At 40.6% G+C, this 14,811-nt stretch overlaps 1 protein-coding gene across 2 annotated transcripts in view; it reads left to right on the top strand.

Annotated features, from left to right (window-relative positions):
- The window catches only part of syn3 (synapsin III), a 125,353-nt gene that overhangs the window by 89,906 nt on the left and 20,636 nt on the right, over nucleotides 1-14,811 (top strand). For both annotated transcript variants that reach the window (XR_014797274.1, XM_084909099.1), the window contains exon 7: nucleotides 12,160-12,222. Coding sequence is in view for 1 of the 2 variants with exons in the window: in XM_084909099.1 (XP_084765225.1) it covers nucleotides 12,160-12,222 (63 nt within the window). In the remaining variant the exon portion in view is untranslated. The remainder of the gene's footprint in view (nucleotides 1-12,159; nucleotides 12,223-14,811) is intronic.

Below are 14,811 nucleotides of genomic sequence, written 5' to 3'. Positions count from 1 at the left end.
TTTCCTATTTCTTTGCATATTTGTCACACTTGCATGTTTCAGATCATCAAACAAATTTTAACATTAGACAAAGATAACCCGAGTAAATACAAAATGCAGTTTTTAAACGATAATTTCAGGGATTTAAGGGAGAAAAGTAATCCAAACCTTCCCGGTCCTGTGTGAAAAAGTAATTGCCCATCTTCTTAACTCATAAATTAGTTGTGATTAACCACATTTTTTGGAAAGCTGAGTTCAGTTTCACTAAACACAATCAGGTCTGATTATTAGCAGCCCTGTTGAATCAAGAAATCACTTAATTAGAACCTGTGTGACAAAGTGAAACAGGCTAAATATCTCAAAAAGCAACACATCATACCATGATCTAAAGAAACCACTGAGAAACAAAGTTACTGGCATCTGTCTGGAAAGGCTTAAGGCCCAAGGCTTTGGGACTCCATTGAACCACACTGAACCATTATCTACAAATCAAGAAAACTTGGAACAGTGGTGAAGCTTCCCAGGAGCAACCAACCGACCAAAATTACTCCAAGAGGTCTTCGGTTGTGCGGCGGGACAATGATCCAAAACACACACCGCCAGGTCCACCTCTCAATGGCTTAAGAAAAACAAAATAAAGACTTTTGAGTGGCCTAGTAAAAGTCCTGACCTCAATCCGATCTAGATGCTGTGGCGGGGGTGGTTAACTCCAGGCCTCGAGGGCTGGTGTCCTGCAGGTTTTAGATGTGTCCTTGAGCCAACACAGCTGATTTAAATGGCTAAATGACCTCCTCAGCATGTCCAGAAGTTCTCCAGAGGCTTGGTAATGAACTAATCATGTGATTCTGGTGTGTTGACCCAGGGTGAGATCTAAAACTTGCAGGACACCGGCCCTCAAGCCCTGGAGTTACCCACCCCTGTTCTGTGGCATGACCTTTAAAAGGCGGTTCATGCTCAAAAACCCTCCAATGTGGCTCAATTACAACAATTCTGCAAAGAATAGTGATGTAAAAGACTCATTGCCAGTTATCAAAAAACGCTTGATTGCAGTTGTTGCTGCGAAGGGTGGCTCAACCAGTTATTAGGTTTAGGGGTCAATCAATTTTTCACACAGGGCCCTTCTAGGTTTTGATTTTTCCCCCTTAATAATAAACACTTTCATTTAGATACTGCATTTTGTGTTTACTTGTGTTATCTTTGTCTAATATTTAAATTTGTTCGATGATCTGAAACATTTAACTGTGACAAACATGCAAAAAAATAGGAAATCAGGAAGAGGGCAAACACTTTCACACCATTTAGTTTCATGTCATTTAGCTTTTCAGCTTTTTTGCCCTCAAAAGTTTTTGCTTAGCAGTAAATTAGCCCAGGAATTCAGATACGTTTTGTTGGTGGGTTTTTTTGTTGTTGTTTGTTTCCAGATTTGAAAAGTAAAGAAAAAATCCAGGAAATCACCAAACAGTCAGTCAGTTTTTGTCCATCCATCCATCTTCTTCCGCTTATCTGGGCCTGGGTCGCGGGGGCAACAGGCTAAGCAGAGAGGCCCAGACCTCCCTCTCCCCAGCCACCTCCTCTAGCTCCTCCGGGAGAACACCAAGGCGTTCCCAGGCCAGCCCAGAGATATAATCTCTCCAGCATGTCCTGGGTCTGCCCTGGGGCCTCCTCCCAGCCAGTCTTGGTAGCCAGGGATCAGCCCGCCAGGGCCTCTGCTCCTGGCTGCCGCCCGGCACACAGTGCACCCGACCTCTACGGCGCCTCCTGCGGGTGGTTGCCTGCAGGAGGATGGGCCCATGTCCCCTTTTCGGGCTGTGCCTAGCCGAGCCCCATGGACTAAGGCCCGGCCACCAGACGCTCGCCCGAGGGCGACCTATCCGGGCCTGGCTCCAGGGAGGGGCCCCGGTAACCCTATCCCGGACAGGGTAAACTGTTCCCTTTGTGATATTCTCATCAGGGTCATCTGAATCGCTCGTTGTCTGGTCCCTCACCCAGGACCAATTTGCCATGGGAGACCCTACCAGGGGACAAAAGCTCCTGGACAACATAGCCCCTGGGATCCCTGGGACGCACAAACCCCTCCACTATGATAAGGTAGCGATTCACGGAGGGGAGTTAGTTTGTTTTTTTGTTTTTTAAAATTTTGTAAGGAAGCTGAATATCCGTTTCATTAGCCAAAAAACCCCACAAAAAAAGATATTGGGTAACTTTTCAATACGGAGTCTTTTGTCCCTTTTAACGCCTTTAATCTACATGCAACAGTTTATCACAAACTCGATGTCTACAAATGATGAAAACTGTGAGCAATAACATGATCATTCTTTCTTGAATGTTGTTTTTAAATACACATTCACATTTAGGTCAGATTTTAACTATGCAGTGAGGAAATATAATTTTGTGTATCATACCCTAACCTTCTAATCTTACATAATCTGATAGGAGTATTGAAATGAACCTGCGTCAAATGTAACGAACAACTGTGGTAGATCCGAGATGAGCAAACGCACCAGAAGGTTGAGTGTTTGTGAGATGACTAAGATAACGGGTAGAGATCCTCTCTGCCAGTTTAATCAAAACACTGTTATTGCAAGCTATCTAAACACCTTTGTCAATATCTTAACAGCTAGAAAAAATACTTGCATAATGTGACTGTGTTTCCATGCTGTGCATAAATGTTTGTGTAGAGTCTCCGGTCTGGATTAAGGGGGATTCCAGTCATGGAAGATGACTTGCCTCCTGCTCTGGTTTGTACAGCTATGAACAACAAAACACACACCCTCTGGTCTCACCAGGGTATGGTTCATGACTAACCACAGAAAGACTGAGCCATCCAAAAGAAGAGGTTTTAAAGGAGACACTCCAAACAAGAGTTAGATTTTGTTTGATTTTCCCCTTTTTCTTTTCTAAAATACCTTTCACCATTTATAAGTTTCTAAAAGTTCATCAATAAAACACTTCTGAGAAATTATGTTTGGCTCCATCCATCACCGCGAGGTTGTACCTAAGTTGTACTTTGGGGTGACTTTAGCTCAGTTGGTAGAGCAGGTCAGCTACTAATTGGATGCCAGATATCCTTGAGCAAGATACTAACCCCCAGTTGCTCTCATACGTCCATTGGAGTATAATTGTGTGTGAATTTTAGCTAGAAAGCACTTGCATAAAACAAAGTGCTTGTGTGAATGGGTGTATGAGGCAAGTGCTCATTTAGAGTACAAAAGTGCTATATAAGAACCATCTACTGGTGATGCCCTGTTCCAGATCTGGGGGGAAATTTCTCAGGACACTATCTGTCATCCCATCCCAAGAAACATGCATACCAGCACATGGGGGCAATAAAAACCACTGCTCACTATTTTGAGTTACTGCAATGACATTTTAGCAAATTGGACTAGTGTCCCGCGTTTTTAATTCCCGGGGTGTCTTTGAATTCAGCCCACTGTAGGTTGATCCTTTTCTTTTCCATCAAAGGATGTGGCATCCTTTTGTAGATCCAGTTCAAATCAGTTTAGATATCCAGCGTGATTTTCACGGACAGAAGTGAACTTCATTGCCTTTCAGTGTAAAAGTAACTTTTTAGATTCAGGTTTACTGGTTTAGTAAATGTAAATTAATTTGAAATAAATGAGTGCATTAATTCTTAGTTTTTGTGGTTTCCCATTGATTGCTACAAATGTGGGATCAAATATACCTTTTTATCTAAAGGACTACTCTGTCAGCTCTAAACATTTCATAACTTTTGCATGGAGTTGAAGGCCTTTATCTTGAGAAAGAGCCCAACAGCAAACATTTCTTCCTGTCCTTAAACACTTGCCTATGATGACAAAGCAGGTGGCTTGACCACCAGAAGACACCACCGGCCATTTCCATCACTACTCCATCAGCACTTTAGTGCTAGGAAGCATCCACCCCGGAAACTTCTATCCTCGGGATTGTTTTGCAGACAGCTGCCTCCCTCATGGAAATACACCAGGACAGACCCTAATGGAAGCCAGATGAGTTTAAATTCCACAACAATAATTACCACACTGCATTAAATGGCTTTTACTGTACACACTTTAACACAATGGACATCTGCCACAGTTTTGGGCGGATGTTTGTCCAGGAAGTTGCTATGACAACTTTTTGAAGTCTGCTCTAGTGATGGATCCTGGAACTACTGCATGTGTCATGATTATGTCACTCTTGGTTTGGGGGCATGTGTAAAATTTGTTCTGAAGATTTATAGTCTGAGTGAGGAAAATGGCTTACTGCTGTTCCAAGTACTTGAAACAAATTTTAGGAGGTCTTAGATACAAATTAGGACTTTAAGTTTGAACGTCCTCATTGTAAAACGTATTTGTAACAAACAGGGACAGTTTTACTAAGAAATGATACCAGATAAGGACCTGTTGACATTATTTTGAACATCAGATATGAACAGTTTAATATTTTAGTAATTTTCTGTCTATCCACTTTAAATATGTAGCTAAAACCTGTAGGTTAGCTTAACTTAGCAAAGAGGCTGTTTACAGTGGTAACAAAATTCTGTGTCCTAGCACCTCTTAAGTAAATTAACCCTAACACGGTGTGCTGAACCATTTATCTTTACTTACAAACAAAAGAGTTTTAAAGTAGAGACACGACTTATTGAAAAATGTTAACTAAACAAAGATCAAGTACAACTTCTGAAATACTTTCAGAGGGCAAAAACAAATATCTTAAAGTGACAATAAAGTTCATCACTCAAACTGAGTACGAGCTCTAATTCAGTTATTAGATGCTGCTCTTTATAACTGTAAAAAGTTGGTTCACCTGTAGCCATAATATAAATAACCCTTGATTCTCTAAATTGTATGCATTTGGATTCAACCCCTGGTCTTACCAGATGATTAAAATCTAGACTTGTACCCACCATCGTCGTTTAAAGCACCTTATGTCATCCCTGCAGGGTTCTGGTCTAATAAATGTTTATTTGCACTGGCCACCTATCCACTTAATATTGCTCCAAATCAAATTTACCCTCCTGCTTTCAGTTAAAACACACAAGCTTACACGGAGCAGTTTCAAAGGGTTCCACTCCTGTCAGGTGTATGAATTCAGTCAGTAACTTAGCAGGGATCTGCGTGATAAACGTTACTGGCCTCTTGAGGCTCACTTAGTCCCCAGGCAGAGTTTTGATGTGGGCGAACTGTCTTTGGTCTCGCTGCGGTCAGACTCTTGAAAAGGATTCTGGGTCGGGGTCCCCCCTGCTCTCGTCGTCTGCCTAAACCATCGTGCCTCATGTCTTCTCCTTGATGTGGCAGCTTTGAGTGGCCATAATAAAAATTAAGACATCATAAATGCAGGATGGATGCACCATGTGTTTTCCTTTATAATGCATGAGCCCCTAGTGAGAGGTTTAACTCCCACTGAAACTCGAGCAACTGAACCCTTCTCTGCAAGGTTTTCATTGTGTTGTGTGTGTCTGTGTGTGTTTGTGTGTCATACTGACAGACCGCAAGTAATTCACTGTGGCGCAGAAGACAACTGTTGGTGGGTTGGTTGAATATAGAAGTTGACTTGCTGCTGCTATAATAAATAGTTTTGGCATTAGCAATGGATGAAATGATTTTATAAGGCTTTTCAGCATCTTTTTGTGTTGAGTTGATTCTGAAAGCTGAAATTTATTTGTGATTAATCCTGAGATTGATTTGCCAGTTCGAATTTGTCACTTCGCTGGGACGAATGAATATGTTTCCACTGGATACAGACCTGCCCTCCAGTCACAGATGGAAGCGTTCAACATGTCACATGGATTTGTTTTGAAGTTAGGAAGGCATGATTCACCTCAGACACCAACCTGAAGAATAGTCCCGGCTGACTCACACAAGCTTTGCATACAGCTATGCGGAGGGGGCGGTGAGGTTGGCGGATGGGTTTCCCTGAAGTATTTCTACCATGTGCCACCTCCGATCGTCTGCCACTTTTACTGTAACTCGAGGGGAGCCTGTGTGTTCCCAAAGAAGGACCTAGACTGGTAAAATCACCCACCGTATAATTAGCTTTTTTAGCATGTGACTTCTTAACATCTTTACCACACTGGATGCCTTTTACAGACTGCTGGGAACAAAAGGCTGAATGGTGAAGCTGAAGTTTCAGACCAACGTTTCCACATCGGACAGCTCCGAGACGCTGACAGCCACCGAGGTTTTTTCTTTTCGAAGACGGAAACTTGTTTTGTCATACTCTCTCCTTAAAAATATCAATCACTGTCAAGTAAAGACTTTTCCCATAAAATAGACTCCCTTATGTCTGAAGAAAAGCTTACCGCCACAGTTTAAACCAGTCGCTCCTTTTTATAGCTGAAATCTTCAGAAAACATTTAAAGTTATAACTCCAGCTCTCAAATAGAAATGAGACAGTGCTTTGCAAAGAATTTCATTTCTGCTTTCCAAACCTTTTAAAATTTAAACCCAAGTGTCATTAAATGTGTTTTATTTAGACACTTTAAACACGACAAAACAGACATGACTTAAGCTCACAAATATGACTTCTAGTCCTGTTAGTGAGCAAGCTAACTGACAGTCGTTGACCTCGCTTGCTCACAGAGCTTTTATCCTGCTCAACCGCTTTGCTAATGAAACGCTGCACAATAGCTTTGATAGCAAGAAGCCAGAGGGGAGACCAAAACTGAAAATAAAGAGTATATATGGATTTAAATGCTGTGTTAGGTTTTAAGTGTAGGGAAGCTATGGCACAGCTAAGTTAGTTTGACCTACTGTTGCTGTAAAGGTATGCAGAAGCATCTTTGATGGCACAACATGTGGAACCTTGAAGCAGGTGGACTACTGCAGCAGAAGACCGCATCAGGTGCCACACCTGTCACTCACGACAATTTGGCTCAAACATCATGAACACATATCCATCACAGATCCATCCTTGCTTATATCAACACTTCAGGCTGGTGGTGTAGTGGTGTGGATGCTTTCTAGGCTCACTTTAGGCCCCCGTTGCATCAACTAAGTATCGTTTAAACACCACAGCATACCTAAGGACTGTTCCTGACCCTTTATCATCTCTTTATGAACACACATGTTCTAATGGCTGCTTTCAGCAGGATAACACACCATGCCATAAGATCAAATCATTTGAAACAGCTTGAACAGGACAATGAGTTCACTGTACTCTAACCAATTAAGAACCTTTCAGATGTGCTGAAACAGGAGATTCCAGGAGACAAATCTGCAGCAACTGTGTGACGCTGGCATGTCAACATAGACAAGAATCTGTGAGAGTGTTTCCGGCCTTGCTGGATCTCTGATTTGACGAATTAAAACAGTTCTAAACAAAACGGGGAAGCAAGCTCTATCCAGTGAGACTTCTTCTTTCCTTGTTACAGACATTTCAGGAAGAGTTTCTGCTGTTCTGCATTTATTAGCTGTTTTAGAGTAGCTTTAGCAGTTGTTGGACCTGAACACAGCAGCACAGGAGCCCCACTGACATCTAATTTTATCAAGGTGTTAATGCAGAACTAGAGCAAGTTTAAATATTATAAACCGGGTCAGCCACTAGCATGGACTTTGTGTAAATTCAGCACACGTTTTTCTTTTTAAGTTGAAATCCAAGTATTATGCACCAACCTGCCAAAAGCATGTAATGCAAGATTTGAAATGTAAAATATTGAGACCATCTTTCACACTGTCATGTTATCCCTACAGATGACACACAGTGACATCCTTTGTCAAATGACTCTTCAAATAGTTCCTGGATGTCTAAATTTGATAGTTTTGGCGATCAGTCTTAATCTTTGTCTAGCTGATATTGTAATTTCAGCTGAGCTGTTTTTGTGGTCAGTGAAGAAACAAGGAGATAATAGCGAGGCCTCGTCAGTTTGTTGGGAAGCACAGGATGTGGTCTTCTCTTCTTGACAAGTCTGCCGTCATCGCCATGCAAATGGGAATGACTGGAAGCAACGTGTCCAGACAGAGTGGGTGGCTGCAGCCCTTTCCACCCTGAACAGAAGATAAATAGACACCCACACTCTACTGCTACTGCTGGGCTCTTCTCAGACACTCGTTGAACCTCAGGCATCTTATCATTTGTCATGTGACGCACACATGTAACCGCTGTACAAGTTTGGAACTCCTGACTGCTCTCCTACTTCCCACAGTCTTTAAAACAATGAGAAAACACAGGTCTGATTTAGATGTCAGCTCCGTTTCTGCTAATTAAGAGAGTTAGGACAAATTATGCATTAGAACAACTTGTTGAATCTTGTTGAAGGATGTGGAGGTGTTGAGTTGTGCAGCAGTAGATTTGCAAGACAAGCAGAAAGATCCTTGGCCAGATAGAAGCATAAGTGGAATTTAAACAACACAAGAAATTCCAGCTCAGTGTAGTGCGAACACTTTTCAGTTATGTTATGGTCTCAGATGTGCTGTTGTGTTATTTAGGGATATGCAACACTTTTGCACAAAACTAAAGTGGTGACGTGGCTTTACACAATAAGGTTCTTTGAAATCACACAATAAAGCTCTGATATTAACTGATCTTGATAGTCGCAGGTTCCCAAATGGGGTTTGTAATCAGCAGGATTTAATGTGGGTGTCAATCATAGACTGTATATAAAAGATGACCATTGCCATTGCAGGACATGAGCATGTTTAGATGGGAGGAGTGACAATGAAATGCTACCTAGCTTGGATAGAGTAAGGTGTATTTTAATCTGAAAGCCAGTTTTAGCGAGTGCTGCAAAAAAAAAGCTTAAAAACTAAATTTCTTTCCTGCACCCGTAAACACATCAGTCTTGATGTAACCACACCCCAGAGCATGTGATGTTTTAGTCTTTTGTCATCTGTTTTGCTCTGAATGTAACCAAATTTAAAAAAAATGAAAAACATCTCGTATCTGATAAGACTTGAAATTATCCAAATAAACTTTAAGCCTATAAGGAAAGTTGTTTATGTCACGGTCAGTGGGAGCTGACTGTGTGTTTGAGTGAATAGTAGGACCCAAATGCAGACACGGTAGGAGATGGAACTGAGTTCTAAACAAATGGCGAGCCGTTTGTGAACACAAAAACAAAGCAAGAGCGAACGGGGCAAACCCTAACCTGAAACTAACCTGGGAAACCAGAGACATGGACATGAAACCGAACAGGTACGTGTGACTATGGAACTATGAAATAAACCGAACATGAACCTGATCAGTACAAAGAACTCTGAGACATGATGTCGCTAGACATGCAAACAAAGACTGAAAGAAAACGCAGACTAAATACACACAGGAAGTGACCGGAGGAAGTGGAAACACATGGGGAAAACAGCTGACTAGAATGACATAATGACACCGCAGGGACAAGTAACACTAAGCATAGAACTTTCAAAGTAAAACAAGAACATAATGGGATGCAGACATGACACACGAACCAGCAAGGGAGACTTAAACAGAGGAGTGATGACACAAAGGGAACGAATACACAAAGAACTAAAACTGAGCAACCTTGGAGCTTAAGATGACTAAATGAACTTAAACATAAACAATGAATATCAGAATACAGGGAAAATTCAAAACACTGGGTCACACGACTCAGGACAGTTTACTGTTGTCATAAATGAAGTGAGACATTATATTTATCTTTTAGATGTAAACCTGAAGAAGTCCAGTTTCTTTCCTTCCGAGCTCTTTGGACTTTTTATGGCTAGACGAGGTGACTGGAAGTAACACAGGTTTAGAAGCACTTTTACTTTTCAGTCCTGGAGGCACCATCCATCTTTTATATACAGCCTATGCTTTGAAGGCAGTTTGAAATCTGTGCGATATTGATGGATTTCACAACTATTTATTAAAAAAAAAGAGGCAAAAGCAAGATTTGATTTCATGAAAATGTGGAGGATGATGACTTAAACCTTGTTACCATAGTTACATTTCAGTCCATGACTCTAAGGCACAGATATAGGCTTTTATATACTGTATTGCTGTGTTACATTTGACTTTTTACATCTACATTTTTCCAGTTTGCATATTCCTCCTCCCTTACGTAATGCTTCATACCTAGTTAAGTTAAGTACTTGGACATTAGAAAGAGAACCTCATTCTGCAGCCTTGCCTCCCTCCTTTATTCTGGCACTTGTAAAGTGATAATGGCGTCAGTTAGAGTACACTTTATCTTGGCAGTGTGTCAGACAGGCCTGTACTGTCAAAACCTGTCAGCAGAAGCGGCGTTCACAGCCTCGAGCAGCTCCGTGTCCGTTCAAGCCTCGAAACGAGTTGACAGCAGCATTAGGATGTGCAGTCACATGACTGCCAGGGAGGCCCCGGATCAAATGATAGCAGCTGTTTGGGCGTATCCTTCCTCCTGGCAGGCCTGATCTTACATTTCAGGGTATGATCTGGCCTGGTGCCCTCAGCATCTTCATTTACAGTGTTTATTTAAGCTTCACCTGCAGGTATTCACATCGATAAGCACAGTGTACACAGTACTTATCTAGATGCATTTGTGAAAATGGAAAATGCACGAAGGCTTTTTGAATATTGAAAACTTGACTTTGAATAGAATTGTATGTTTCTGAGTTTTTTTTATAAATTGAAAAATTCAAATAATGTTATTCTCTATTACAGCCGCTGTAAACGACCTTCAGACCTCTCGTCTAACTAGGCGTTGCTGCCTGAGAGCTATTTCACGCAAGAGTGGGAAAAGTGCTCATGAAACTGGAAAAGTCCCTCTTCAGACTGCATCCCGTTTACAATCATATCAGCAAACTGATCAAGGGCGTTTAAACCACGTTTGAAGTAATGTGTTGATATTTCATCCATTTCAGTTGCGTAAACTATGAGAAAGAGTGTGTTTGCGGTCTGTCGGGTTTGTCCAAGCCCATTCCATTGAGCTGTGGTCTTCCCTCCAGCTTCCCAGAACGTTGCCGTTTTGTGTAATAAACCCACACATTCTTCTGTCTCCTCCTCATCCTTCCTAAACTGAGCAGCTTTAGGTTCAGTAGGAATGGCACGGGAGCCAGGGCGTTATTTTACAAGACGGATCTGGACACTGGATGTATACATCCAAGACAGTTGCAAAGGAAATAGCTGTCTGCTTTGAGTTGTGTCTCAGTGTCGCGTTTACCACACGTCTGTCTTACTGTATATATAAAAAGGTGCAGTTCTGTTCTTTTTCAAGCCTTTAGGACACTCCCCGATCTTACTCTTATATATTATATCAGGAATTTACATAAAAAAGCAAGAAAATATATGTCAGAGTTGTTGTTTGTGTTGACAGATTTCAATAATGACACTCAGTAGATCCGTAGAACTAGACAAGAATACATTTCAGATGTTTCTTTTCCAGCTATTTATTTATTTACGAGTGACTTATGTATGTATATATATGTATATATTGTACTATTCTTAGTTAGCGTATTGTCTGTCTTGTCTTAATGTTGGTTTATAATGGAGCACTGTAACAAAAAATAATTTCCCCCAGGGATTAATAAAGTATTCTGATTCTGATTCTGATTAAAGAGCTAAATATTTTTCTCATAAATCATAAATGCTGCTGCCAGAAGCATAGCAGCTGTATTTGTTGATGATACAGTATGTGATTGTTATGTTACAGTGACTGTGTAAAAGGTCATGGAACATTAAGCAGACTACTGAAAAAGAAAATATGTATTTGGCCTTTGACTTTATCACTGGCGTAACATCCAAGTCCTTGGATGCTTTCACTGCTGCGCTTTTTAGACCATTTTCAGGCCGTAAATCAAAAGCGGATACATTTTTTTTCGGGTCATTTGTGCAGATCGAAACACGGTAATTGCACTCGGGTGCAAAACAATCACACCAAGACCCTTTGCAAGAGATGGCTTCAGTCGTACTTCTGTCATTTTAATGTGCAGCACTTCTGTTCTGTTATTTTAAAGTATTAGATAGAAGATATCTGATTTTCACATCACATCATATCACACATCAAATTATTGTGGTCAAAATAATGTACAATAACTATGTTATTGTAGTATCTATGAAACAATTATAGCAGTAATGGTAACGAATGACTTTGTTTCTGTCTTTGTTGAGTCCTGAGAGTGAGAGCTTGGTGGTCAGACGCAAACAAGGTGCGAGGCAGACAGAAAGAACAGTTACACATTATGAAATTATCATATATGCATCGTTGACACTGTATCGATCATTTTGAATTATACGGTTGTTGTGAAACCCCACTGTTTTGTTTTTTTACAGGTCACAAGTCCATGCTTCCCTGTGGTTGTGAAGATGGGCCACGCCCACGCCGGCATGGGAAAGGTGAGTCTCCTTTACGATTTGAATAATGCTGTTTACTAATGTTATCAACCCTTTACAAAAGAAACCTAATTAGTTGGATGACCTATATTTGTGTCTAAGAATAATTCAGAGGGAATAATCAGAGATTTCAATCTAATCCACCCATTTTAGGGTGGAGCCTTTAGTTATGAAACCCGAGGCAAGGCTCTCCCTTCTTTTCCGTCTCCATCCTCCTCTGTCAGGCTTCATGCAGTCACCCAAAAGTTAAATGAGCAAATAAAAGATGTAAACTGGTCCGTATCTGTTTAAAGCACTATTAAAATTAAATTCCGGCTGCTCCCAGACATCTAAATCATTTTGACCTGCTGTCACCTGGATCTGGAACAAAAACCGAAGCCCATTTCAACCTGAAGAGGAAAATAAGAAATTTTTAAACAAACTTAATAAAGTAAATCAGCTCCTCGGCTCGTGTTATCCCAGCAGACAAGCGGATCAGAAGGTTAAAATCAGCTAATAAGCTAAGCTACATCAGCTAACATTTTTGACTATATTTAGACAACAAATATAAACAAGCTGACACTTTATATGTTACAGCAATCAGTCCCCACATTATCCAAACAGTTTGAACTTTTGCTATATTTCAGTTAAAGTGTGTTTTAAATCTGCATCACTGATTTGTGTTATTAAATTTCCTCTTCATCTTCTTTCTGCTGCAGCAGCGAAGGTCTCATGTCGCAGCTAACCAAACCAGCCACACCTCTGTGTGAGCGCACTGTAACATCATGACATCAACAACACTGGAGTTAAACCTGTACTGTTGTTAAAATAGACAAGTTAGGAAAATATACCATTTGAAGAAAATAATACTAAAATACGCTATTTTTAAAAGGGTCTAAAATCGCCTATGAGATGAAATTTAAATTAAATATAATATCCAAGTCTTTTTTTTTTTTATTTTACACACAAGCTGCTCAGTAGCTCAGATTTTCTCTTTTACCAGGTCAGACTCACACAGACACACACACACACACACACATACAAGTTGTCTATATTCCATATATGCAAATTAAACATGATACTATCTGGACAGCTTCGGTTGGTCTGAGGTTCAGACAGGAGGTCTGAAGCCTAAACTGCTGTCTGTTCTAGTTTTTACAGACATCTCTGTAAGGGTTCAAATCGGCCACAGTAGCCAAATTGCTCTTACAGTAAAGTTGTAAAGTCAGTAATGTGTTCCTGGGGTCAAACTAAGTTGATATCTAAGTGTTAACCTGGTGGACAAACAGTTTTAGTGCTTTGTTACACAATAGCCTGACTAACAGTTTCCAACCATTTACCGTGATTGCTGCATAGAAATAACTGGACTGATGCTAATCATCTCTGCTAAATACATAATGAGAAATGAACTGTGGATATTTTGCGTATGTGATTTATTTATTTCAAGACATGGAGTCACACTCTTGACACAATGACATAATTCACACATTTAGCCTCTCTCCTTTCTCCCGTATTTAAATATACAAGGCGCAACACTTTCTTTATGTCTTTTTCCCTCGTCTATGGGCTTGGTTTCCTGTTCAGAAGCCAGACATGCTATAGAATTTCCCATGAGCCTCATGGGGAACTTGGAAAGTCCTTTCAGACTAAGATCTTGCTTTGCCCCGCAGACCTCACAGAACTCAGAGAATGAATATAAAGGATTTAGGTCACTGCAATTTGATTTGCTTTTGAGAGAAAAACCCTTCAAGGTGGAGCAAAGAAATTGAATGTGCCAGCAACTCTCATATATTGATTATAAATAATACTAAAGTAGAACTTAGCCACACTACACGTAGTACTCGTAGTACACGTAGGGTGTCTGTAGCTCAGGTGGCAGAGCAGGTCAGCCACTAATCAGAAGGTCGGTGGTTCGATCCCAGGCTGCCTCCTGGCTGCATGCCAAATATCCTTGGGCAAGATACTAACCCCATGTTTGCCTACTGGTGGTGGTCAGAGGGCCCGGTGGCGCCTGTGTCCGGCAGCCTCGCCTCTGTCAGTGTGCCCCAGGGCAGCTGTGGCTACAATGTAGCTTGCTATCGCCAGTGTGTGAATGTGTGTGTGAATGACTGAAAGTAGTGTAAAGCGCTTTGGGGTCCTATGGACTAGAAAAGCGCTATACAAATGCAGGCCATTTACCATTTACTCTACACTTTTGATTTTACCATTGCTAATACATAAAAGAAAAATAACTTTATAACCGAAAACAGGAAGAAGGTGCTTTTGTTCTGAAATGAAAGCGCATATGCTTAAAAAGTAACACTAACTTTTCAAACAAAAATATAAAACAATCTTTGTTTTGTACATAAAAATTAGAGTTTTGAAACAATAAAAAATGGCTTATTCTTTAGCTTGCTTATTTTGTACAGGCGAATAGCTAGCCAAGTTTCATAGTGCAATATGCAATGGCTACAGTGGGTCTCAATAAAAACACTGTATTTTTACAATATAGACTGTAAAATGATGAGATGTCTATATTTTGTGACATATTCTTGGTTTTGAATGAAGACATATATAAATACAGAGTATTTATGTATATATCTGTATTTATATATGTGTATATTTCTGCTCACA

This window comes from Perissodus microlepis, chromosome 17, assembly GCF_051167445.1.
Source record: "Perissodus microlepis isolate ML-2025 ecotype Zambia chromosome 17, ASM5116744v1, whole genome shotgun sequence".
NCBI lineage: Eukaryota > Metazoa > Chordata > Actinopteri > Cichliformes > Cichlidae > Perissodus > Perissodus microlepis.
This window is presented reverse-complemented; position numbering and strand designations above follow the sequence as displayed.